Source organism: Podarcis pityusensis (genome assembly GCF_964106645.2).
Source record: "Podarcis pityusensis genome assembly, chromosome: Z".
Lineage (NCBI taxonomy): Eukaryota > Metazoa > Chordata > Lepidosauria > Squamata > Lacertidae > Podarcis > Podarcis pityusensis.
In genome coordinates, this window is record NC_138044.1 from 16,270,430 (window position 1) to 16,297,037 (window position 26,608).

At 44.7% G+C, this 26,608-nt stretch overlaps 1 protein-coding gene across 15 annotated transcripts in view; it reads left to right on the forward strand.

Annotated features, from left to right (window-relative positions):
* The window catches only part of FNBP1 (formin binding protein 1), a 120,571-nt gene that overhangs the window by 87,130 nt on the left and 6,833 nt on the right, over positions 1-26,608 (forward strand). For 2 of the 15 annotated variants that reach the window (XM_080989817.1, XM_080989815.1), the window contains exons 9-18: positions 36-230; positions 3,752-3,937; positions 8,034-8,123; positions 14,311-14,325; positions 14,498-14,533; positions 17,414-17,523; positions 18,945-19,077; positions 20,519-20,640; positions 22,633-22,772; positions 23,335-26,089. In XM_080989817.1, the coding sequence (XP_080845943.1) occupies positions 36-230; positions 3,752-3,937; positions 8,034-8,123; positions 14,311-14,325; positions 14,498-14,533; positions 17,414-17,523; positions 18,945-19,077; positions 20,519-20,640; positions 22,633-22,772; positions 23,335-23,513 (1,206 nt within the window). In that variant the 3' untranslated portion in view covers positions 23,514-26,089. Of the gene's footprint in view, positions 1-35; positions 231-3,751; positions 3,938-8,033; positions 8,124-14,310; positions 14,326-14,497; positions 14,534-17,413; positions 17,524-18,944; positions 19,078-20,518; positions 20,641-22,632; positions 22,773-23,334; positions 26,090-26,211; positions 26,244-26,608 lie in introns of those variants that run through there. The other 13 variants (XM_080989822.1, XR_013981399.1, XM_080989824.1 and 10 more) reach the window with 13 other exon arrangements.

The following is a 26,608-nucleotide window of genomic DNA, read 5'->3' on the forward strand; positions in this document are numbered from 1 at the left end:
TAGCATTGTTTTCTGTGTTGTCCTGATTGTTTCAGGATTCCAAGTTGGTGGTAGAAGCCTTCAAATCTGGGTTTGAGCCTCCAGGCGATGTTGATTTTGAGGACTTCACCCAGCCAATGAAGCGCACCGTCTCCGACTCCAGCCTTTCAAACTCCAAAGATGGGAAGCCGGAGTCCAGATTCAGCAGCAAGTCCAAGGGCAAGTTGTGGCCGTTCATCAAGAAAAACAAGGTACCGGATTTTTTTTTTCCAGATTTCGGCTTAGTTGTGTCAGTAGCTTTGTCGTTTGCTACTTGTGTGTTACTTTGTAATCCCAGCAGTGAAGACTTTTTTTCTTCTCTCTTTTCTCTTTCTTTTTCATTAGAAATTAGTTTCTAAGAACTAATAGCTGATGTCTTGTAATTTATTGTAATATTTTTAATTTATTGGATTTTGCTTTAATTTGTAAAGTTTTTTTATGATTTCTATGTACTTTTTAAAAAATATTGTGTTGCTTTTTATTGTTTTTAAAGCTGTTTTCTTCAGCTTGGTTTTGTTTGAGTTGTCATGTGTTTGCCATGGTGGTTTTTAGTTTCCCGTTCAATCCCAAAGAGTTGCTCTCTGCTTTCATTGTCTCATGCTTGCCTGTTGCCCTCTGATCACATCGCTCATCCCTTTCCAGCTAATTAACAACATGCTGTCTCCTTTACTGCATCCCTGATGCCTGTCTCTCTGTTGCTTTTCCACAACATAACTGAACTCATGGGATGCAACCTTCTTTTTCTTTTTAAAAACCCGCTTGATGAGGTCTTATTATTCCAAACATCTGCTCCAACGTATGTACCAACAATGGCTGTGTGATGCTGTTAGGCCGCTCGCATTTTGCCATGCTACACAGTCAGCCTTGTGGACAAGGATACGAAAGTTACTAGTCTATAATCTGTTCTTAGCTCATCTGCCCACATGTGTCTGTTAACTCATTGGTTCCACATAAGTGCTAGTTTGCCAGAGCTTTCCTAAATAGCCACGTCTTCCTTGCTCATGGCAGTTGACTTGGGCAATAAGTGTTGGCACACAAGTGCATCAGGCCCCTCCATCTGTGGCCTGGGCAGCAAATGTTTTGGATTACCCTTTGTAACTCATTCCCCATTCATTTACATTTCCTGCCGGCCTTTGTAACTTTATCCCCATTTGTATTTACTGTTTCTCTTTTTTCCCCATCGATGCATGAAGGCATGCTGTCTTGAAGTCCCATTGCATTCAGGGGGTGTGTGACTAACAGGATCCTTCTGTCTGATCGGATTCCTTTCCTCCTACCAAGTCCCCTGAAGTTCAAGAGTGGGTTAGAGAGTACGCATTTCTGTCTCCTTGATCCTCCCAGCTTTAGGCTATTAGTCGCAAAGAGTGCTATTTCAAACTCCCAGTCTTCAGGGAACCTTTCCCCATGCCAGGGTGTCTGTTTAGAGAAAAGGCAAGTAAGAGGTAACATGATGCAGAAATTAATAAAATTATACGCATGGCACAGAGAAAATGGAGGGAAGAAAGAAAAATTTCTCCCCTTCTCCTAACACTAGAACTTGTGAGCATCCAATGTAGCTGAATGCTGGAAGATTCAGGACAGATGGAAGAAAGTCCTCCTTCAGGCCGCATAGAGTTAAACTGCAGAACTCCCTTCCACTGGAGGCAGTGATGGCCAACCTGGATGGCTTTAAAAGAGGTTTCCCATGGGAATCTGGTTGACCGCTGTGAGAACAAGAGGCTGGGCTAGATGGGTTCCCTTTAGGCTCTTCTTATATTGGTGAATTTGTGGATATATGTCACAGAACTCCCACTAAGGAGTCTGGGAAGTAGTCTAGGGCACACTGTTCACACAGAGCCCTGCCCAGGCCCTTGGGGATGGAGATCACAGCTTCCAGAACACATCCACCCCCTCTCCTTCCTCCCAGATCTCTTCCAGTGAAGAAGTGTGTGATATTTAGGAGTCCCTATTAAGCTTCTAAGAACCAACCTGGGTTTCCTGATGTCGACTGATCCAGCTGGCAGATAACTCCCTCCACACCCACATGGAAACGTGAGCCAAGGAATGGGGGATGAATTCAGTCCTCGTTTTAAGTGCAAACTTTCAAAAGTTGAGCTTTCTAAAGCGTTATCCAAATGCAGCCATCGTTCGAAATTCATGCCTGCAAATTTTGAGATGCAGTTCTCTGGCTCAAGTAACATGTGTAAAAATGTGTGTGCAGTGGTAAAGTGTGCACGAAAATGCATCAGTCGGTGAAAGTAACATGCAAAGATGCATTATATTAGAATCATAAAGTTGTAGGGTTGGAAGGGGCCCAAAGTGTCATCTAGTCCAACCCCCTGCAATGTAGGAATCGCAGCTAAAGGATCCCTGGCAGATTAGGGCAAATTGCTTTGCAAAAAAAAAAAAAAGTATTGTCAGAGAAAATTGCCTTAAAAACCATGTGTGTTAGGATAAATTCAAACTAAAATACTGATGAATTGTCTTGATGACCCATTATTATTATTATTATTTATTATTAAAAAGAAAGAAAAAAGTCACAAACTGATTTGGAAATGTACGGAAATGAAAAGATAGCCCCCCCCAAAAAAACAGAGAAAAGAGAAACACAAAGCAACCAGAATTGACAGATCTACCCATCCCTGCTTGCCCCATCCTCATCTGCCTGCCAGAATTTGATGTAAAGAAATGCACTTAATTTTTTTTTTTTAATCCTTTGAGAAGAAGGGTGGGGTACAAATTTATTTATTTATTTATTTCATTTATCTCGCACCTTTTCCTCCCAGGAGCTCAAGGGTGCTCTTACATGGTCCTCCCCCTCCTTGTTTAATCCCCATGACAATCCTGTTGGGTAGCTTGGGCTCAGAGGCAGTGACTGGCCCATGGTCACACCCAGTGGGCTTCTTGGCTAGGTGTAGTATTCGAACCATCGTCAACACAGGTCCCAGTCTACAACTCTTAACCACTGTGACACGCTGGCTCTCGAATAACAAATGAATTAAATAAAATATGAGCTTTCCACAGTTTCATCTTGCCCGCCATCTAAGAATCTCAGCGTCCTGTCATGGCACGTGGGTTTATCCTGTTTGTACCTTTGAGGTGGAGAGAGCTGAGAGGGAGAGGGTGTGTCATTTGCCAAGGCCTCATGGTGAACTTCATAGCTGTATGAGAAATTTGAAAGTGGGGGCCCCTGGTAGCTTTGCCGTATGACTCATCGTGTTTTCCATAGAGGGAATTCGCTTGTACTCCGAGATAACAAGTTCCTGATGAATCCAGTTGTATAATCAGGGCTAGGGAAATGGGCTGTGGAAGGGAATCTCCCAATTTTCTTCGCTTCACCCTCTCATCTTGTTTGCATGTGGCATGATGAGGATTTCTGGCAGCGCAGGGTGGGGGTAGGGAATGCCGTGCATTAACTCTTTGCATTGACCACTTACTAAAACTCATCCCCCCCCATCACATGCTCCTTTAATAACACAATTTTTTTTTATTGTTAAAAACAATCACCTTCCCAACCCTTGATCCTTCCCTTTATGCGATATATATATATAAATTTTATTTGGGGGCGGGGAGGCGGGGAAACCATGGCTTTTTTTTAATTAAAAAAATGCTTTTGAAACGTTCCTTTTTTGCACTTTTGGGTTCATTTCTGTTCGGTTTTCTTTTGCGGACGTGCTTTTTTTTTCTGGGTTTGTTTTGTAACCGTTTTTTTCCCCTTTTTTAATTCTATCACTTCTCCATCTCTTATACGTAGTTTATGTCCCTTTTAACATCCCCCCATCAGCCCCCTCCTCCGCCCCCTTCTTCTTCTGCCTCACCTTCCGCTGTTCCTAATGGCCCCCAGTCTCCCAAGCAGCAAAAGGAGCCCCTCTCCCACCGCTTCAACGAGTTCATGACCTCCAAACCCAAAATCCACTGCTTCCGGAGCCTAAAACGCGGGGTAAGTTTGCCTCTGGGTGTGTCTCTGTCTGTCTCTTTCTTGGGTACCTAAACTGCAAATCCAATCATGACTTCTTTGAGTAACTGAATCTGTTTTTCCTACTGCATCCATCCCCCCCCTTTCTTCCCTGTGCGTCTGTCTATATGTTTTTAATGCATACCATACAAGTTCTCGTCACACACAACCTGCACATTTAAAGCACATGGCTCACCCCCTCTTAAGAATCCTGGGAACTGTACTTTTCCCCTCAACAGGGCCCAGCACCTTCAACAAACTACAATTCCCATGATTTTTTGCAGGGAAGTGCACATTGTATGTATGGAGTGGATGTGACCTCTGAGAAATTTTAAAAAGCTGCTGTCAAAAACCCCCACAATGAAACCACAATGCAAATATGTAGCTCTGGACTGCAGTTGAGTCAACAATCCAAGTGCAGCCTATTTGGAGGGACAACAGAAGGCATGGCATCATGCAGTGATGCAGCCTTTGCACGTCCAGGAGCATTTTTTATTTCTCGTAACACCCTGAACCTTTAATTGGCAGGACTCTGCCATAGAAAATTCCCCAGAGAAGAGTTTGCATGACTTAAAGGCCACATCTTTAGCCAGGCATTTAGAGCACTCCAAACTACCGTATTTTTGCGTGTATAACACGCCCCTGTGTATAAGATGCCCCTTGTTTTGGGGGACTCAAAATTAAGAAAATGGGGGGAGATTGCCCCTGTGAATAAGCCCCACCCCCTTTTAACATTATTTTTTAGTAAAAAAAAGCCTAGTCTTATACATGGCAAAGTACGGTACTTTACGTCATGGCTTCTTCCACTAAAGGATCCTGGGAACTGCAGTTTTTTAAGGGTGCTGCGATTTGTTAGGAAGCTCCTATTCCCCTCCAAAAGCTACAATTCCCAGAGTGGTTTAACAATCCCACTGGGAACTCTGGGAATTGTAGCTCTGGGAGGGAAAATAGGGGTCTTCTAACAACTCTCAGCACCCTTAATAGACCAGTTCCCAGCAGAGACACCACCTTGAATAAAACATTTTGAGGACCCAAATGAGCCTGCCCCCAATCATAGCAACAGATGGGGTGGAAGGTGCCCACCCACCCCACATTTTATCTCCAAAACAGCTCTGTGAGATTGGTCTCAGAAACAACGACTGGTCCAGGGATATTCTGAATTCTTAAAGTTAAAAAGGGACTTGAACCCAACTCTCCTCAAGCCCAAATTTCTAGGCCTCTGGTTGCCTCCTTGCACCTGCCCAAAATCAACAAGGGCTGGCTGCAAAATTATGCATTTGCCTGCTTGGGCATTTTTTTAAGACTCGCCTTATTTCTGTGACAGTAAGTTGCTTTTTAATATTGTGTGTTAATGGTTGTAACCTCCCCTGGAAGCCTTGGTGTAAAGGGCAGATTAACAATAACAACAACAACAGGTGGGGAGATTTCTCTCCTACTCATCTGAATTAGGTGCTTCTAGGTTTTTTGGGTTTTTTTAATGATCAGCTACAGCCGCTTCCTCACTCATTCCGGCAGAGCTCCGGGAACCTGCAGTTTGCATTCTCTCTTTCTCTCTCTGCTCCATTCACAAGGGCCGTAAGAAATGATGTCAGAGGGCTTTGCCCAGTCCCAGTTCCCTTGCCATCCAGCAACCCGTTTACAAGTTGGGAAACGAAGTCCAAATGTGGAAAAGAAAGAAAAGCAGCAATACCCATCACCGGGGAGAGGGACTGCCCCCTCAAATATTTTATTGGGGTGAGGGACACAAAGGAGTTGGCACCTATGTTTCCCAGCATCCTTTGGGAGAAGCCATCGCTGTTTAAAGTGGTATGGTAATGCTTCAGATCTTGCTTTAATGCACCACTTCATTCTTTGGTTTACACCTGATGGACTTTCCCCCCTCCTTTTGACTTGACTTGAGTCAGATCATTCCTGTACTGAGTGGGTGGATTCCTTTGCCACCATGAAAGCAAATTGCCATGAGCCAGACTCTGCCAGTGAACAAAACTGACTCTTCATTTGAATTTTTGTGGTTTTCATTCCGTGGAAGTTCTTGATGTGATTTCCCTTTCCTTCTCACTGTGTAATTAACTCTTCACTTCACACCAGGAATGTTACTTGATCATCACCTTGTTTAATTTTATATATGTGTGTGTGTGCATATAGCCAATAGTAGCCTTCAGTATGTGTAGATATTCCACCTTAATACTCTTGCAATCTAGCTGTAGTGATTCTTTCATCTGTGTTTGTGTACAGTCGGTATATAAGATATATAAATCAAAGTGTTTAGCCTGTGAAATTTTATTTTATGTCCTGGTTTGAATTATTGCAGTTAAATTTCAGTGGGGGAGGGGTTGCCCTTCATATTGTGTACATACTCACTGTTCTTATAAATGGAATGATTTTGCTGATTCATGGGGCTAACTGGGTTCAAAGGGCTGACTTTCCATGTTGTGATCTAACAACTCCACAGCACACTCTTGAGTCCCATCCGTGCTGGAAAATATATCCTGGAAATCATGTTCCATCTGGAAAATCATGTGGTCATTCTACTTCAGACCACAAACCCATAATTGAATGTCCTACTGCATCGAAGACTCCCTGCCTGTAGAAAGCTAACAGGGAGGACATTTTTTAATAGGCTTATGCTGGCGTGATAGATGTGTGGATTTTTTGGTATTTAAAAATATATTTATTTACATGGACTTCTCCCTTCTGTGTCTCAGAGTTCTTCTTGACATGCCAAATGGTGAGCTGAATGTACCCTGATGCCTCAGACAAGCTCCAAATTTATGGCTTGCTGTTTCTTAGGAACCTTACGAACAGATGAGCTGTGGAGCATGTGCAGAGGGCGACTTCAGAACAGAGTAGCAGAAAAGGAACCCAGCATGACTTTCCTAACATGTCACAATACATCAAAGCTGCTTAGAGCTGATTGGAGAACATATCCCTGACTGTTCTCTATACCTCCCCACCCCCCCAAAAAAAACCTCTTCAGCACAGAGCTGAGGGTTTATTGGTCTGCTCTGAGTAGGACTAACATTGGCTGCATCCATACATTGTGGGTCATCTGACTCTTTTGCCCCAAGCAGAACCTGGATGGTTGAACACTTGAAGATGCTTTCAACCGCATGCATAATTTCAGGATCTGCTTGCAGCAAAGTCTCTTAACTAGAGCAGAAACACCCCCCTCCCCACAGTTTTCTTTTGTTTGATGACAAAAAAAATCCTGCATGTTACCATGCAGGGAAGATTTGATATTCTATATCCACAGTGGAGTTCTGATTATTTATTACACCCCCCCCAAGTGATTTGACAACTCTGAGGCTGGAGAGGTGTTTTGGGGATTTTGCACTAACTTCAGTCTTTCGTTTCACCTACCAGGAAGGCATTAGAGCTGAGTGGTTAGGTTTTCAGTGTCGATTTTTGGAAATCCAAATCACCAGAATGCGAAAATGCATCAGATTCCTCGCCCGCAAAAAATAAAAGTTTGGTTTGGTTCTACAGCTTACCCATTTCCCACAAAGATAAAGCACTGTGAGGCCCCAGGCAGAGACATCCTCACAGCTTAGCAAAATGATCTTCTGATCTGTCCATCTCCAGGCACCTGAATTTCCTGCTTTATCTTTTCCAATAACAGGTGTGGCTTTCTGGGTGTCCCTCTGTGGGGTCAGATCCAGGGTAGTCAATGTGGTGCCTTCCAAATGTCCCTGTGGTGTAACCACTGGTCATAGTGGGTTGTATTGAAAGCGGTGCTAAGTCAACCTCCCACCAACACAACAATTCCTGCTGACTCAACTGGTCTCCCTCTGCACACACTCTGAAACTGATTCTGTTTTTTGCTGGGGGTGGGAATCCTTGTGTTTTTGGGGTGCACAAGTTGGGTTCCACCTGACAGCTGGGAACTGATGGGAGCTGTAGTGCAAACATCTGGAGGGCAGCACATTGGGTACCTCTGCTGTGTTAGATGATAATGTGGACGTCAGGCCTAAGCAGAGCTATCTGTTTATTTTTGCTGTAGAAGCAGTAAATGCAGAAGTCTATTTTCCCCCCTTTCCCCTCAACCCCTTTTAATCCATGTGTTTTTCTCTTGCTGACTCAGCAACAGTCACAGTCTTTGTATTTTCACAAAGAGCTCATGAAGAGGACTTTAGGCAAACCCACCTATGCGCTTGAGGCTAGGGAATATGTTGTAAGTCTGTGTTGACAGTGTGGCCAGGCTGTACAGTCGCTGCTCCAGTCACCGACCTCATTTACAACATTGCAAGAGGCGGGTAGAAAAGGTGGGCTGTCACTTTGCGGAAGGCTGGCATGTGCAGAATCATAATTTTTAACTCAAAAAACCCCTCCAAAATAACAAAGCCTTTTCACAGGCATTGCAGGGACCACGTGAAAGAAGGCTTGCTTTTTATTTTTAGGGTCAGAAGCAGCTCCCTTTGCTTGAACAAAACGGGAGCAAGAATTGGGTGCCAGAAGTGGGGCAGGAAAACCAGGCAGGCAAAAATTGCATTGACAGTGGAACTCCATTCAGGTGTGGGAGAGGACAAGCTGGGAGAATAGGCGTGGACTGCAAATCAAGTTTGCAAATTTATGGTGTTGGAAGGCCATGAAGACTATGCTGTTTAGACTTAGGAGCTAAGAATGCTTTTTCAGCCCAGGGGCTGCATTCCCTCATTGGCTGGTGGCTGCGAGCTGCATGCCAGGTACAAAAGTAGGAGGAGCAACAGGTGTGATGCATAACTTAATGCAGTCAGCTGTATCAGAGGGTTTCCATGCACCTGTGCCTTCTCCATCCTTTCAAGGACACATTCCAGGCAGGCAAAAGCAGGGCAGGGCCAATAAGGGGTGTGGCCTGAGGACAGTTCCAAGGGCCAAATAGAAAAGCATAGAGGGCCGTATTCGACCCAACAGCCATCCATTCCTGACTGTGAAGTGTATTCCAGTAGTGCTAAACTATGGTTTAGCATTCATTGCGTGCAAAATGGACCATTGCAACTCTTAAGGTCGCAATCTCCTATACTCTAAGTTTCAGTGGAGGGGAGGTTGAACTGAACTTGGGTTTACTCAAAAGACATAGTTAGATGGGAATACAAAACTGTAAAATTCTTCTAAATGTTATAGGAAAATGCACAGATAACACAGATCAGGTGAAGATTTTGGTCAGGCTTTGACCTGAATAGGCAAGTCGATTTGTTATTATACCATGGTTGCAATTTTATCTATTTTGACAACCGGTGTTTGGCCAATTTTGTTGTTATCTGTAAACTCTGTAAGGATTTTGGTCAGGCTTTGACCTGAATAGATAAATCAATGAGATTCCCCAGTGGGAAGCCCACAAGCAGGACCTCATAGCAGCAGCAACACTCTCCCCGGCCACGATTCCCAGCAAATGGGTATTTTGAAACATCCTGCCTCCAGCAGTGGCAGTAGAACATAAGAGCAGCCCTGCAGCTGGTTCAAGCCAACGGCCTACCTAGACCAGCATCACAGTGGCCAACCGGGTGTCCCAAAGGAAAACCTACAAGCAGGACCCAGGCATAACAGCAACTCCCACCTCCTGCAGTTTCCAGCAATTGGCATTCATAAGCATTGTGAATGCTCCAACACTGGACAGTATTATCTTTGTAATTTTATCCATTTTGATTGCATTTTCTTTCTTTTTTTTTACTTTGGATTAAAATTCTACTTCAATTTCCTATAACATTTTGAAGCCTCTTACATTTTATTTTTTTTAATTCCTACCCAATTAGTCTTTAATTTTAGTTTGGCAAGTGGAAGGTAGCATATCTTTCCTTCCTTCCTTGTTTATTTCTGAGTAGGCATGCCTTGGGTTGATTCCATTAAAAGACAACATATCCATGTCATTATTTTTAAAAAAAATTAACCTTGACCTAAAGTTTTAAAACACTGTTCTAAAGAAGACTGCCCCTAGAGAAAGCAACTTTCTTGTTATTGGTGGGTGTCAGTCTGGGACAGCTTCTTTGGACATGTACATGGCAGTACTAAGCAACTAAGGCCATTATTATTAACACTACTATTAGCAATTTATTACCCTCCCCTGACCCTAAGGTCCCAGTGTGGATTACAACAAATAAAACAACATTTTAAATCAGTTTAAAAACAACTTAAAAAGATTATTACAAACAAATTAATCCGGCCATTTCATCAGCTTCTTCTGCTAGGTTCTAAACCTTAGTGGATATGGAATCGCAGGCCTGGAAGGGACCCACAGATACCATCCAAACTGACAAACTCCCCCCCCCCCAAAAAAAACAAGTTGTGACAATGAAGAGGGTTCCAGCGTGGTTGGGAGGTCCTTGTGGCTTCCTGTTGCAAACTGCCAATACTATATATTTGCAACTGGAGATGCTTCACAGGAGGATAAGGACAAGCTTTATAAAGCTAAGAACATTCTGTATTGTTGTTGTTGTTGTTATTATATCAGTGGGCCTCATTTCTTTGAGCTACACATTAAACTTGGAAAGGGTTCAGAGAGATTTGTCCGAGGCTCTCAAAAGGAACTGTTGTATTGGCAAAACCAGAGACTTGGGGTTGGGGGGGGCAGGGTAAGGCCTGTTTTGCCCGTTGTAAGTGAGAGTCATCGTTTGTGACTTATCCAATAACACATAGAACTTGCTGGCTTTTTCATGCGCTCTTGTGTGTTATTGACGCTTGTGGCTCTTAGGCTTCCTCCATCTGCTCACCGCAAATGGCTACCTTAGAATCACCCCCAGGATGCGCGCCTGAAAAAGATTGACTCCTTTCCCCCTCTTCTGTTCTTTTTTTACATTTCCTAGAAATGTAATTAACTAGTAATCACCACCTCATCAGCTTCCCTGCGCTCCAGAGTCTCCAAAATTGGCTGAGTGAATATCTCAAGGTGGTTTTTTTTTAATGACATCCTAAATAATGTTGTAGGGCCTACTGGTCGAAAGGCAGAGTTGAAAGGAAGGACGTATGCTTAACTGATTAATTAACAAAGCCCACCCAATGCAGCAGAAAATTAGGAACAGATGAAATTGACACATGTTACTTCTATAGTGCAGCCTTTTAACAAGGCCTCATAAATTACTACATGCCATATTGGTCCAAATATAAGCTGCACCCCCCCCCTCCATATAAGCTAATGAGATCTCTTAAATCTCATCTTCTTGACTGATGGGAGTGTGATTATAGGCCACACTCAGGTTTTATACAAGCCAGATTGGGGTGGCCTATACTCAGCCCAAATACTATATATGTTGTTTGATTTGAAGGATACATAAGCTCGCCTTTTCCCATCTTCTTTTCACGACATTGTAACTAGACCACCATTGTGCCTATTTTATCAACCGGGATCACCTGAAACAAGGAGTTAGTAGCTTTTTTGCCTCAGGGCGAGAGTCTAGACTGGCTGGTGATCTGAACCCAGAACTCTGAAGATCCAGTATTATATTCTCTATTCTATTCCAGATGTTGTTGGACTCCAACTCCCTGCAGCTCCAGTCACTGTGGCCAATGGTTAGGGATGAAGGGAGTTGTAGTCCAACATCTGAAGGGTCCTAGATTCTTCACCTCTGGTCTAAGCAGTGGGTTCCTGTTGATCTTTCAAGGAATCACAACGTTCTGCAATATATTTCAGTAGTCACTGCTCTGTCTACATCAGTGTCCTTTGAACTTGGGCTCCCAGAAGTTGTAAGACTACAACTTCCATCGTCCACCGCTACCTTAGCCCAATGGCTAGGGATGATGGGAGATAAGAGTCCAACAACTAGGAGCCTCAGTTCAAAGAACACTGATCTATACTGTATTGAGCCCTGACATGTAGACAGTTTTGTTTTTAACCTGGGAATTGGTGAATCATAACAGCTAAGAGACCGACTTCCAAATCTGAAAGTCCCCTTGGTCAAATCTCACGGAGAGCTTATTATTTCTTTATTTCATAAAATCTATATACCGCTTGATTGTTGTTGTTTTCTAAAAAAAACTTCAGCGGTTTACAAAAAAAGGATAAAACAATAAAATTATCACTAATGAAAATTGACAACCATAATTTTAAGTCTTTCGAAAAGTTAAAATAACAGTAGACTAGAAACAGATCAAAACTTGCAAGCCGTGCTCTCGCTCTCTCTTTAGCATCAATTTTCCCATCTGCAATATGGGCATAATCATTCTCCATTCCCTTTCAGAGTTTCCATAAAGATTTACAACAAAATAATGTGTGGGGAACATTTAAAAGCTCTATGCAATCTAGTTTTGGTTTTTAAAACGTGCCATAGATTCAGAAGATCAGAAAACAAAAAACATCCCCCTGAGTCATTTGAGGCGCTTAATATGTTTACCTCGCTGCCCATTTAAGGGGGGGCGCACGTTTTCACCACTTAGCGAATCATGCTGCTTCTGTGGCCATTTGACAAGGCTTGGGTGAGCTTTCCATTAGGCGCTTGGTTGCTGTAGTATCTAGAAACAGACCCAGTCGAAAAGCTCCTCACCTTGATCCCTCCCGTCCCTTAAAAAGCTATAGGCATGCTCTGTGCTGTGTGGCTTCCCATTTGCTGGATTTACAGCAAAATGATAGATAGTGTTTGGTTGGCTGGCCATTGTCTGGCCTTGTGGTAGTCTTGCCTCTAGAAACTCGTTCTTCCGTTGGTGCACGTAACGTTGGCATCCCTGTGCCTTATATCTGACGTAGACTGCTTTTTTTGTAGGCAAGCCGGTTTTCTTCCCTCTCTCGTTACCGCCACTGCCATCTGTAAAATATGTACGAAATCCTCTCGACTTGTGTCATATGTGGCTCTGCTGAAGTTCACAGGGATGCTAGCATTCTGGCTGGGTGGGTGGGGTGTTAAAAGGTCTGCCAAAATTTTATGGGGCAGGGGTGGAGTAGAGGGAGGAAGCAAGCAGGTGGGTTGGGATCGTGACACTCCCTGCTTCTGCAAAGAGGACCCTGGATTGTTTCCAGCACAGGCCCATCAAAATGGCATTGCCTCCCCATGATTTCGGGGGAGTGGGATTGGTTCTTTTGTGTGTTTAGAATCAATTTGATGGTCCTTTCATGATCCACCCAGGTTCTAATTCCTGGACTGGTGGATTTGTCCTCTCTTTAAGCCTGCCCCATGCTTCTGTATCTATAGTTTTGAGGGACAGGGCTGTAGCTCGGTGAGGACTAGAATCTTACTTCGTTTTAGGGGAGCCACTGCATGCTTTGCATGCAGAAGGTCCCAGGTTCGGTCCCCAGCATCTCCAGGTAAATCTTGGAGAGGCTCCTGTCTGAAAACCAAGGGAGTCACTACTGGTCAGTGTAGACGATATTGAGCTAAATGGACCGATGGTCTGACCAAGTTTAAGGCAGGTTTCTATCCTAGCTGATCCTTTTAACTGCAGGTGTTAAGGGATTGAATCTGGGACCTTCTACATGCAAAGCATGCACAACAGTGGTTCACCTAAAAGGAAACAAGATTCTAGTCCTCGTCGTTCTGAATTAAGGGCTGATTTAAACAGGAACATAGGAAGCTGCCTTACCCAGAGCCAGACCATTGATCTGTCTACCTGCAAGTTCCAGAAATTAAACCTGGGACCTTCTGCACGCCAGGCAGCTGCTCTTCCGCTGAACTACGGCCCTCCTCTAATAACTGTAGAAGCAGAAACATTAAAAAATGCATCATGTTAGCAAGAGCTGCCCTTTGAAAAGGTGTATATTAGGGGAGTTTGCTTTCCCAAAACCATATATTAGGAGAAATTTGCAGACTAATTTTCTCAAGGACATTTTTTTAAAATTGCAAATGGGTCTAGAATTGTGGAGCATTGAACTTAAGTTTGGAAAAACGAGAAACAAAGATATCCTAAAATTCACCAATTTGTCCATCCTTACTTGAGACACTTCCCTGTGCTCCCACTCCACCCTCTGATAATGCATTTAGAATCATAGAATTGGAAGGGACCTCAAGTGTCATCTAGTCCAACTCTCCAATGCAGGAATTGCTTAACAATCCACTCCAGAATAAGAGGCAAACACTTTTAGAAACGGGCAATAGACGTTTCCCTTGTTCTCAGCAAAACAGCTAAAAGCAATATGTAGTCACTTTTTCACAGTGCACAGCCAAAAGTCAAGCACTTAAAATATAAAAAATAAAAATTACTTATCCGAGCCTGCAGACAAAACAGCAGGCCGTTGGTAACGTTTCTTACCCAGCTCTCGTGAACTTTTGAACAGATGTGTGACAAACGCAGTGTCCCATTTTCACAAGCCGTGTGAGGAGTGTGTGTGACTGTGTGTATAGACGTGCATCATTTGATTATAACGTTGGAACAGGTCGAAGTTCCACTCCTTCTGATATACCTTTGTGTTTTTTCCCCCTCTTTCTCTTTCTCCTCCTCTACTTCTCCGTTCTTACATGAAGCTTTCTCTCAAGCTGGTAAGCACAACCGCAGCAAATGTTCTTTCGCGTCTGTGTTTTGCAATCACAATTTTTTGTCCGCGTCAGTTGCAGCCCATCTTGAGCGAGCGCCCCTGAAATTAACTCAGATTTTCTGTTGTCTCTTTTCTGTGTGTGTTTTTGTTGTTGTTTTGCTTTGATATTTTATCAGATAACTCTGAATATGCAGGTCTGGAATCTAATGGAGGTGATCCGGTTTTAATGCTTATACTGAGCTGCTAAAAAATAATAACTCTTTAATTTTAGTAGTTTAGTACTTTAATTATTAGGTGTGCGGTTTTAAAAAATGCAATCTGAGGTTGTAAAAATGTAGTAGGATTTTTTTTTTTAAAAAAAATACTTTTCATTGGGTTATCAAAATAGAATGATTTTCAGTGTAACAAGCAATCACATAGCATTATAATTATTTATCTATGATAAAATCAAATGAAGTAAAGATGATTCCTGCTTTGATCTGTTGCTGCATCTTATATAATGCATGAAATATTCATTTATCTTTGGTTGCAAAGATATTTGGTATCAGTCAAAGTAAAAAAAAGAAAGTGTTGGTGGTTCAGTAAATTACAGACAAGAACCCAGATAATTCAAATGGTGTTGTGTGTGTGTGTGTGTGTGTGTGTGTGTGTGTGTGTATTTTTGTGTGTGTATTTTTGTGTGTGTGAAAGAGAGAGATCTCACACTTTCGATGTCAAGCCACAAAGATCCTAAGGTGGAAAGTCTAGATCAATGGATCTCAAACTTTTTCATCCCTCCTCCTTTGGTTCCATGCCCTCATTCCCATGCCCCCTACCCTATAAAAAGCATTATTCAGAATAGTGGTTGGTACAACATACAATAATAATTAATTGCACATTTATTCAAAATCCAGTTAAAACTGTTTGGTTTAATTAATTCAACACAGCAGATGAACTTTTTTCAATGATACCAGCTTTTCAAAGTCTGGTAATCATTTAGCAAGGGTCTTAGGTACAACACTTATTTAATTAAGGTATTTCACTTTTCAGTAAATTCTTAACACGATGGGTGGGCTTGATGAAGTGATACCAGTTTCTCAATGTCTGGTTGCAAGTCGCTTAGCAGGAGTCTTAAATCACCAGCTCCAGCTGCCCCTGCTGCCCCTTTGCCTCTTCACATTCCCTAGATAATCCCACTGTTCCCCCAACCAGGGGCAGTACTGCACACCTCGGGAACCACTGGTCTAGATTCAAGAACACGCAACACATATGGATCCTGATCCCAACGTGTATTTCTAGCCCCCAGGCCATTGTGTGGGGAATGGTCAGCCAGCCCTGATACTGAATTTTTTGGGATCCTTGTCTGTTCTTCACTGAGATCAGCTTCAACCACTGCTCTGATAATTCCAGTGACTGGCCACAAAGCATTTCCGTGTCTGGGTGTTGATATTCATTGGTCAGTGGCAAACTACGTTTTTCAGCCTTTACACAATCGTACCTCAGAACAACTAATGCCTTGTAATCAAACCCCCATCGATCCCAACTAAAAACGTTAACTCCATTTAATTTCAAAACTAGTAGTGATAGTGGAATGAAGTTTCTTACAGATATTAATCTGAAATCCTGAATCAGATAACAAAGGGTGGGGTTTGCTTCAAGATACGGTGCTGGAGAACCCATAAGCTTGGGGAATACAAAAGTTTTGATCACCATACTATTTATGAGGTTGTTCATTGGATTTTATGCCCTGGTTTTAACCTTGTTCACGACCTTTTCAGCTTGGCCAGAGTCTGGTCATTTAATAATATTAATTGGAATAAAGGCATCTTAGTGGATTAATCCCATGAGCTTTAGTTGCCAATAAATTTGTCTCAACTGAAACTGGTATGATTAAGCAATTAAGCATTTAAATTTGCTTATGAATGAAACTGATGGAGTATTGCCAGCTATCATTACTTAGAGCAGACCCACTAAAATGAATGGAGCCGAGTTTGCCGTGTTTATTAATTTCAGTGGGTTTACTCTGAGTAGAACTAAAATAGGATATGAACCAATAGTTCTGATGCAAAGCATGCTTCCCTGGTCCATGCGTCTGCCATCGATGGCATCACCTCAGAAGAGGCACCCACTGCTGATTGCCTCTCAAGAAGCTAATTAGTCTCTCCAGATTACTCTCTCTAGTATTATTATTTTCTTTCTCTCTGTCCTTTTAATAGCAAACTCAAGTGGTGAGGGATGACAGGACGGGAGCCAAAACAGGCCTTCAGGTGGCTCGGGGGAATCCCCTAGTGTCTCCATACGCACCCTCCAAAAAAAGAAGGAACAAAAATCTTTTAAAACTATATTGTCCTGGATTATCTCTGGATAGACAGGCAAATTAGTCGAAAAGGAGCTGGTGGATTATTTACAGCTAAATAAAAGTACATCCAAACGAACTGGGAGTTGTAATTCCAAAACATCCAGAGGCTGCCAGGCTGAGGAAGGCAAAAGCAAGTATGTAAAATCAAGAGGTGTTATCACCCCCCACACACCCCTCCAAGAGGCATTCCTACAGGTCAGGGGCCTGCTCCAGTCCAGCAGAAGGACTGGAGGATGGGATGGCACAGGGGCAGTGAGAGGCACGGCCTGCAAGGAGTCCCGTGGGCCAGTTGGAGACGACCATAGGGCCAGAGATTCGGCCCACGCACCAGAGATTCCTCACCCTTCGCGTGCACCGTGGGGAACAATGCCCCTGTCACACCGCCTTCATTCTCTGAAAGAAACAACAACAATTGTCTGCCTCCAGCCAGTGGCAGGGCTAAGTGGGCTGTTGTTCTGATGCCAAACTAGAGCAGCGCCTCATCATGAGAGGGTTTCTGTTTTCTTGCCCTAAACAGAACCACCATTTAAATCAATTTCAGGCTAGGCTATAGCAAGAACGTGCCTGATCACTTCCATCCTTGACGAAACCCTTGCAAGGGGCTGTCCTTCACCCCTTAGACTAGTGAGGACCCTCTGGGTCTCCAAAAACTGGGATATTCCTTGATGGGCCGAAATTTACAGACCTCTCTTTCTCCCTCTCCCCCCACCCCACCTTGCTCCCTCCTCTTTGACCGCTACTCTGGCATGTCTAGGGTGGCGGACCAGAGGACTTCAGCAATCTGCCCCCTGAGCAAAGAAGAAAGAAGCTGCAGCAAAAGGTGGACGAGCTGAACAGGGACATCCAAAAGGAAATGGATCAAAGGTATGTTTGGCAGGAACACGGAAAGAAGAACTTGTGGCTCAGTGGCACTTGGTTTACAATCAGGAGGTCCCAGGACAAAGTGCAGAGGACTGTCCTTAAATCTACCATTTCTTGGGCCCCAGAGCAGGGGAATAAAACAGATTCAGCCCTGGAGTGGTTCACTTGGCAAGCAAGAGGCATCTGGCAGGGCCGTGGCTCTCTGGGCAGCTTGGTCTTCTGTTCCAGGAACTTCCCTTCTTCAGATGCCCATCCTGCACCCTGGTCACTAGCACACACTCTGTAGAAATGTGCAAGCAGGATTTCTGTCCCCGAGCAAGCTGGGAGATTTCAGAAAGGTGCCTGAAAGCCAGGCCAGTCGCTATCATTTGCCCTAACCTACCTCACTAGGTTGTTGAAGGAAAGGGACCAGCCAAATGCATCTCTGATTCTGCTTTGCATTCAGAAGATCCTGGGTTAAATCTCCAGCGGCATCTCCAGGTATGCCCGGGAATGTCCCCTTCATGAAAACTTGGAGAGCCTCAGCTACCAGTCAGTGTAGACAATGCTGAGCTGGATAGACCACCAATGGTATAAGTTGAAATATATAAAAAAATTAAAAAATTGTCCAGTAGCACCTTAGAGAACAACTAAGTTTGTTCTTGGTATAAGCTTTTGTGTGCATGCACACTTCTTCAGATACCATGTACACCATGCACCATCCACGTACACCATGCACATGAAAGCTTATACCCAGAACAAACTTAGTTGGTCTCTAAGGTGCTACTGGACAATTTTTTTATTTTTTATATATATTTCGACTGCGTCAGACCAACACGGCTACCTACCTGAATCGGTATAAGTCAACTTCCTGTGTTCCTGTTTCTTTGAGCCTTTTATTCAGAACCATGAGGACTAGCATCTATCTTTATTTTTAAGAGAAAGGGCCATAATTCAGTGATCAGAGCACCTGTTGTGAAGAGGAATATAAGATAGGAAACAACCTGCTAGCGAAGATGTATCTTTGGGGGCATATCTTGAGCAGACTGGATCTCGCAACACCTCATGATCCCAGCTTTTGGTAGTGGGGGAGTATGCAATTTAATTATTTACTTACATGCTATTTTTATTGCATTTCCATCCCACCTTTTTCTCAAGTTCAAGGTGGCCTACATGATTCTCTCCCTCCTCATTTAATCCCCACAACAACCCTGTGAGGTGGGCTAGGCTGAGAGGCAGTAACTATGACCCAAGGTCACCCAGTGAGCTTCATGGCCAAGTGGGCGCAGAATTTGAACCCTGGTCTTCCAGGTCCTAGTCTGACACTCTTAATCGCCACATCACCCTGGCTTTCACGCAGATATGCTCTTTAAATTTTTGTTTTTTGAGGGGCGGGGCGCACTCTAGCCTCCCAGTCCCTGATATGCTTTCCTTGTTCCTTGCAGAGATGCCTTAACGAAAATGAAAGACGTCTACATCAAGAACCCGCAGATGGGAGACGCAGCCAGTGTGGATCTCAAGCTGGCCGAGCTGGCCCAAAACCTGGAGAAGCTGCGTCTGGAAGCCCAGAAATTCGAGGTATGGGAAACAGCTTTTAATTTGAAGACAGCAAAGGGAACAATGATACTTTAGGACAGTGAAGGGAAAACCTGTGACCCTGGGATGTTGCTGAACTACATCTCTCATCATCCCTGGACCATTGGGCATGCTGGCTGCAGGGGCTGATGAGAGATGGGGTCCAACAAATGTATAGGGGCGACCAGACCTGTCAGAGAACTGCCATCAGTGCCGGAGGGAGAGAGCAAAATCCAGAGGGATTCCGGAGAGCATCCCGGGATCGGGAGAGGCAGCCAATCTTCTGGGGAAGAGAATCAGCGTAGCACCAGTGGAGAAGGGGGGCAGATGGGGGAAGCGGCGAGGCGGTCCCATGACTCCTTGCCGGGGACCAGCGGGGAGAGTAGAGGTCCTCCGCTGCCTACGCCCTCCTTGCGCAGAAGGCTTTCGCGCAGAGGAGAGAGTAGGAGGAGACTAGGCGTCAAAGAGCTTCTTTGCTGGAAGAAGTTTAAGAAACGCCCACTGACGGATTCTGCCAACGATTGAGACAGCCACGGGTGAGTGGCTGTCTGGACAGAAAAGGTTCACTCAGGCAATCCAGCCAGGTGTTTGCACCGGCTTACGCACGAGCAACACCTAGAACCATTACAAGACCCCTGATCCAAGAAGAGGCATCCTCCTCTCTCATAATGGAATGCCTCATTAGGGACTGGCATTCTTCCACCCCTTGCATTCCCATTCCCAGTGGGGAACCATGATCCAAGAAGAGGGATTTCCCCTGGAGATTGGGCCCTAGCTCAGTGACTAGAGCATCTGTCTGAAACACTGGAGAGTCAATGTGGACAGTAGTGATCTAGAAGCACAAGTGGTCTGAGTATAAGGCAGTTTGCTTTGTTCCTGTGTTATTAGGAACAGTTCACTGTCAGTAAGCCTGTTTGAAGCTGCCTGTTTCTAGTTGGTGCTTGGATTCAAACTGCACCTGTAAACATGCATTTGCAAATGGAAAGCTTTGGGGTGTCTGCATAAGGAAAATGTCCATTCACAAGTGTCCAAACTGCTCTTGCAAATAGCAAAGCAGTGCTTTCTGTCAGTCCCACCCACCTGGCCCATGAGTGAGGTCAGAATCCAGCCTAGATGCTACCATCAACAAGGCCACTTCCCCCTTCAATCTCTGACCTGCCCTGTTAGAAGGAGATCTTAACTATCAGGCTTTCTTTAAAAAACAAAACAAAACAAAACATTTTTTATATTAACTTTTCAAATTCTACAAATTCTTTTAAACAACCGCCAGAACAAATCTCTTACCTCCATTGACTTCCCATCCACCCACGATGTTCTTTTCTTACCTTATAAAGCAGCTATATTACTTACATTTTACCCTTAACTGAGTGTCAGGATTATGTAGGATAAGCTGGCCCCAACCTATTGTGGACTGAGATTTAGTTTCACTCCTTTCCCACCACAGGGCTGGCTAGCTGAGGTAGAAGGCCGGTTGCCTGCACGTACTGAGCCAGCACGCCGCCAAAGCGGGATGTATGAGCCTCAGAACACCTTGACTGTCAACAACTGCGCCCAGGATCGCGAGAGGTACAGTATCTGTATTACACGGTGTCCGTTCTGCAACCTTGGGCTGCCATTTTTGCTCGAGACCCTCTCAGGTTACTTCTGTGCTAAGAATTCGTACCTACACTACCCTCGCATCCCTCGAATCTCAAAAGACACCTAAACACTCATCTCATGAACAATTGCTTGCTTTTATGTGCAGGGAGAATCCAGATGCGATTTCTGCCATTTCCCACACAGCTAGACTGGGGTAGAGGCTCTGCCTGTCCATTTAGAGAGCCAATGGCCACTAGGCAAGCTAGACCACTAAACTGAACTGATGGTATGAACCAGCCATGTCAGTTCACTATGGAAAAACATACCACCCCTCCTTTCTGCCCCTCCATTTCTCATGCACAAATTAGGCGTCCCAGAGTAGGGGTAAGAGAGCCTATTGGAGGAGAATGGCAACTAGCCCTAATGGCTATGTTCTGCCTCCTCAGTTGGAGCCAGTGATGCTTCTGAATACCAGTTGTTGGAAGGCGTAGGAAGGAAGAGTCCTCCTGCGCTCGGATTCTGGGTTTCCCTTTGTGTCATCTGGCTGGCCACTGTGAGAATAGGATGCTGGATTCAGTGGGCCACTGGCCTGGTGCAGCCCGGCTCTTCTGCTGTTCTGCCTCCCCTGTTTCCAGATACCAGGTGCTGGAACCCCAGGAGGGGAGAGTGCTGCTCTTGTGCTCAAATCCTGCTTGCTGGTTTCCCACAGGCACCTGGTCAGCAGCTGCTGTGAGAACAGGGTGCTTGGCTAGATAAGCCAGTGGTCTGATCCAGCAGGCGCTCCTTATATTCTTATGGGTTGGTAGGACACAGTAGCCCTGTGTGTACCTTAACTCATGTGTATCATGTTCACGGCATCAAGCCAGCTTCAACAACTGCACTTCCACCAGTTATCAAGCAGACATGATCCTGAGCACAGCAGCTCACTCTCACAGCTCCCAGGAAAACTTCCCAGCAGCTAGTGGCCCTTGGAGGAGAACTCTGGGCCTCTTTTCTCCCCCCATACACCCTGCCCTGAATCTGTTGCCCAAGCAAGACAATTCCCTTCCCTCTCTGGCTTCTGCTACTGCTGCTTCAGCCAGTGCTGGTTCTTACTACACAGCTCCCCCCTCTGGCTCTAGAAGGGAAAGCAGCAGCAGAGTACTAGAACTTCTTGGCCAATCTTTATATGAGGGATGGGTGGACAAATAAATCTGTCATTACCGGCCCTCCCAAGTTATTCATTCTGCAACAATTTCTGCATTCTTTTTTTTAAAAGAAAAAAAAAGCTTTTCGTAAATTGAATCGGTATTTTCTTGGGGATTTTTCTTAATAAATCATATTGTTGCATGCCGTTTCAACCAGTATATGTGTTTTTTTGCAAGTGATTTTCCCTGGCGAATTACGTTTTTTGTGTTGCTTTTATCTGCTCTGCTAAATGATGTACCTGCAAAATACGATTTAGGAAAGGTCGATCATACACGTGACAGGGCGGCAGCCTTGCATGTGGAAGATCCTGGAAGCATCGATCCTAGAAGGATCCCCAGGAAGAACAGGGGAGAGACTGTTTCCTGAAGCCATGGCGAACTGCGGCCAATCAGTGTTAGGCAGCACTGAGCCAGATGGATCAATAGTCTCACTAAGTGCACGGCAGCTTCCAGTACAATTCAACCTTTTATTCTGAACTATGAGGACTAGAATCTTGCCTTGCTGTAGCTCAGCGGTAGTGCAACTGCTTTGCATGCAGAAGGCTCCAGGTTCAGTCCCTGGCATCTTCAGATACGGCCGGGGATTACTTTGGGCTGAAATCTGAAGAGCCATTGCTAGTCAGTGTCAAACAATGCTGAGATGGATGGGCCTGTGCCGTCCTTCTTGGTGTAAGGCAACTTCCAAGACTGCTATATAATGACGCTGGCAGACCAGCGTCACCTCCTCCCTCCCTCCCTCCCTGGCCCTCTAAGCCTGTCGCTATAGTTGCTGTGTTTCTTTTCCTGTGTTGAGCAGTCCAGATGGCAGTTACACAGAGGAGCCGAGCCAGGAAAGTGAGGTGAAAGTGCCAGCACCGGAGTTTGACGATGAGTTTGACGATGAGGAACCGCTTCCCACGATCGGGACGTGCAAAGCTCTGTATACCTTTGAAGGTACGTCCCAGATCCCTCAGGGCCAGGTGCAGTTTGTGGCCAAGGGGTCCCACTGTGGCCAGGTGCAGTTCCAGAATGTGGCCAATGGGTCGCACCGTGGCACGTGCAAACAGACGTGAGGGGGAACCCAGGGACCACCACCCATACCTTTATATTTGAGGATCTTTGGCGCATACACAGCAGCCCCCAAGTCACACATGTGCCATTGCAAAAAGGCTTCCAGATGCTTCATAGGAAGTGTGGTGTAGTGGTTAGAGTGTTGGATTAGGACCTGGGAGACCAGGGTTCAAAACCCCACTCGGCCATGAAGTTTGCTGGATGACCTTGGGTGAGTCACTGCCCCACCTCACAGGGCTGTTTTGGGGATTAAATGAGGAGGGCTCCTTGGAAGGAAAGGTGGGATAGAATTGAAATAGATGGTAGATAAATAAATAAATGTTGTGGGTGCTTTTATCGTTTTAAAGAAAAGATAAAGAGAGAGAGAGAGAGAGAAATCCGCGGGAAACACTAGTCCTAATCTGTCAGGGGTTTTGCTTTGTTTTTTTTATCCCCTGTCTCTCAGGTCAGAACGAAGGGACGATCTCAGTCTCTGAAGGAGAAACGCTGTTCGTCATCGAGGAGGACAAAGGCGATGGCTGGACGCGGATCCGGAGGAATGAGGACGAGGAAGGTTACGTCCCAACCTCCTACGTCGAAGTCTTTTTGGAAAAGAATGCCAAAGGTGCAATGACTTACATTTAGCTCGCCTGCCTGGGTCGCTTTCTTTGCTTCTGCAGGGGCTGCCGTGGGCGCTTTTCCTCCGCTGCTGTGACGAAAGCCTTTTTGCACCAGGAAAGTGCATTACTCCCTATTCCGAAAGGAGCAGACTTGGGCTTCTCCAAGAACTATGAAAGCTTGGTCAGATGAGAGGGTGTCACAGGGAGAGAGGGGGGAGAGAGAGAAAAAAAGTATGGGTGATAATTGAGGGATATGCCCCCCCCCCAAAAAACTTTCCTTTCCTGACACAAGAGTTGAAATTGCTCAGAGTTTCGCTCCCTCAAGGCACAGAATGCACGGCTAATTATAGCAGACAGTCACTTGCACTTCTACTTGAGAGAACGCATCATTGTCTGTTTATTGGGGCTTACTCCCTAGTAGGCATGATTAGGGTTGCGGCCTTAATGAATATTTCCGTTCATATCTTCTGCAAGTAGGAAAGTGACATTTGTTTGTTGATTTCATAGTATCGTCTTGGACACAATTGACATACAACTTGTAGGCTTTCATCTAAGCTAGCAAAATGTGGCCTATTAAGCCTTTTTCTTTTCTAATTTTTTTTTGCTTTGGGGGGAGAAGCCTTAGATTCAAGGTCATACATCTTCTGTTCACCTTGCAATCCTGCCATTCACGTGTGCAGCATCTGAGGATCTCACTTTTTCCTTTTTTTGAGACACAGTTTCTAGCCCTCGTGACCGCGGGGGATGCATTTGAAAGCAAGGGAATGGTGTCTTAGGAGAAATGCAGAAGCAGATTGCTGCTGCTAGACAGAGGGGTGGTGGGATGGGGCAAGGGGCTGGACCCCTTCCCTTCTCCACCACTAGCAAAGGTAGGAAAAATTGTGAGCTTCGCTGGCTCTTTCTCTGGGAGCTGCTTTTCACCCCACCACAAGAGCACTTAGCTCAGAGATATGGAAAAATGATCTGCCCTGGCAGCAGCATTGTGAATATTAAGTCCGAACGTAGGGTTGTTGCCGTTTTCATTGTTCAACACACACAAAGATGTGTGTCTTTCTTTAATGCACACCGTGGTGACCCGGATGTGTGTTTTTATTTTATTTTATTATTTTATTATTGTGTTGCTGTGGAAAATCATGGGGTTTCTCAGAAGCTTTTACAGCAGTTCCCAAATGGTAAGACTATTTCCTGCCTCCCAGGAAGACAAGCTTGCTCACACCGCTGAGCGATCTTCCCTTGCAGCTTGTAAGAGAACGCCAACCTGTCTTTTCGGTAGAGGGAATGGCAAGGCCTGGAAAGCCTTGCTGGTGCTCTGTGTGAAAGGGATGTGTGCCCCAGGAATCTTCTACGGCATGTGGCGTTCCACCTGTCATTGGGTTCCTCACACACACTCACCGAATGGAAGAAGGTCCCTGAAGGCAAAGATCCTGAACCCACACCAATCCCCGTAAGTTTGGCTCTGTGCACCTGCAGAAATGGGCACCAGGCAACAGCTTCCTCTGCCACCTCAGCTTCCACTGTTTTGAAATCAGACGTTAGCTTCTAGCCCTTAAAACTGCAGAGGAAATAGTCAGCAGCAGGAGAGATTTCCAGCAGGTAGGGCATTGTGTATCCCACATAGGCGTTTTAAACCCTCTGTTGTTCCCAGCTGGAAACAGAACAAAACATGGAAAACAAACGGGTATTTGCAATTTAGTGCAAGATCAGGTTTTTGTGGGGGGGAGCAGACCTTTTGTATTATTTTGGAGGACGCTTGCAACCTTGTCTGATGGAGATCAGAAGTGCTGTCTCCGACACTCAAGCCGGCTGGGGAAGTTCTCCGGTTTTGCCACGGAGGGCACCCTGCTCCATGACTCACTGCTAACACGTGTCAACTCCAGAGAGGTGCTCGTGCATCAAGCATCATTGTGCCATACTGTAACCCACCCACCACCACCAAATGGACACCTGGGCCTTTTGCCATAATAACCATGAAGTATTACACTTGCTGACCTAAAGAGGGGACATCCGTCTGAGTCCTATCTGCTTGTCAGTGGGGCAGCATTATATGGCCAGGTAGTGGGGAAAGGAGATCCAGCTACTGCAAAGAGGCTTTTTCCCCAGCCCACCATAAGGCAGGCAAGTGGAATTGGCTGGAGAAGAGTGTTGCATTGCCTCATCTTCAACATTTTAGGGCGAGGGTGGGGGGTTTGCTTTCATCCCAGGGGAAGAGTCCCTCAGTCTGTTTGCAGATTATGTCTTGTGCAAACTCACTCACCTGCTGTACAGTATTATTGTTGCAAGGCAGACACAGATTTGGAAATGCATCTTTGCCCAAGGTATTATCCTGACCGGGGCAAGTTTTTTCTCAAGGAAACTCCGTCCACTTTGGGTCTCCTGGAATGTAGATCAGTCTTCCCAGGGAGAAGCCCAGAGACCTTGTAGTACAACCATCACAGTTTGCAGGCATTTTCCCAACAAGTCAGACTCTCCCACTGTTTAAAGGATGCCGATGCACTTTCGAATCTAGGATGATTTTTTAAAGTGATTATTTTCATGTTTGCCAAATTATTTTTTTAGATGTTCCTGTGAGCAACTCAATGGCAATTATGTAAAAAGCAACAAGGGCCATTAAGTAGATGAGCCATAGTGTGTATATGATGTAACTTAAACAGATAAAAAAACCTGTTTATGATGTTGAAGTTTCTTTCCTTCTTTTCTGTGTTTTTCCATACTTCCTGCTTCAGAATCAGCATTGTAGGAAAGTCCACCTTCTGAGGTTTGTTAAATCTAGAACTGTTTTTTTATTATAATTATCATTATTCTATTGAGTTCCTTCTCTTAATTATTTCGCTATCATTTCCAGCAATAAAAGAAAAAGAACCTTGTTTTTTTCTCAGACTTGTGAGATTTTCTTTACATTATCTGGCCACAGAAATAATTTGTTTACTTTGCCCATAGCTGCTGGAGACCATGGCATGACGCTAGATCACATCACTGCTTGTTCCTCCATAAAGCTGTTCATAGACAGTTGCCAGTTGCTTCCGTTTAAAAGTCGCTTTTCATCTGCCTTAAGAGTTCTCCATTTGCTTCTAGCTGCTGGTGCAGAAACCATAGATTGCTTGCTTTAAAAAAAAAACAACA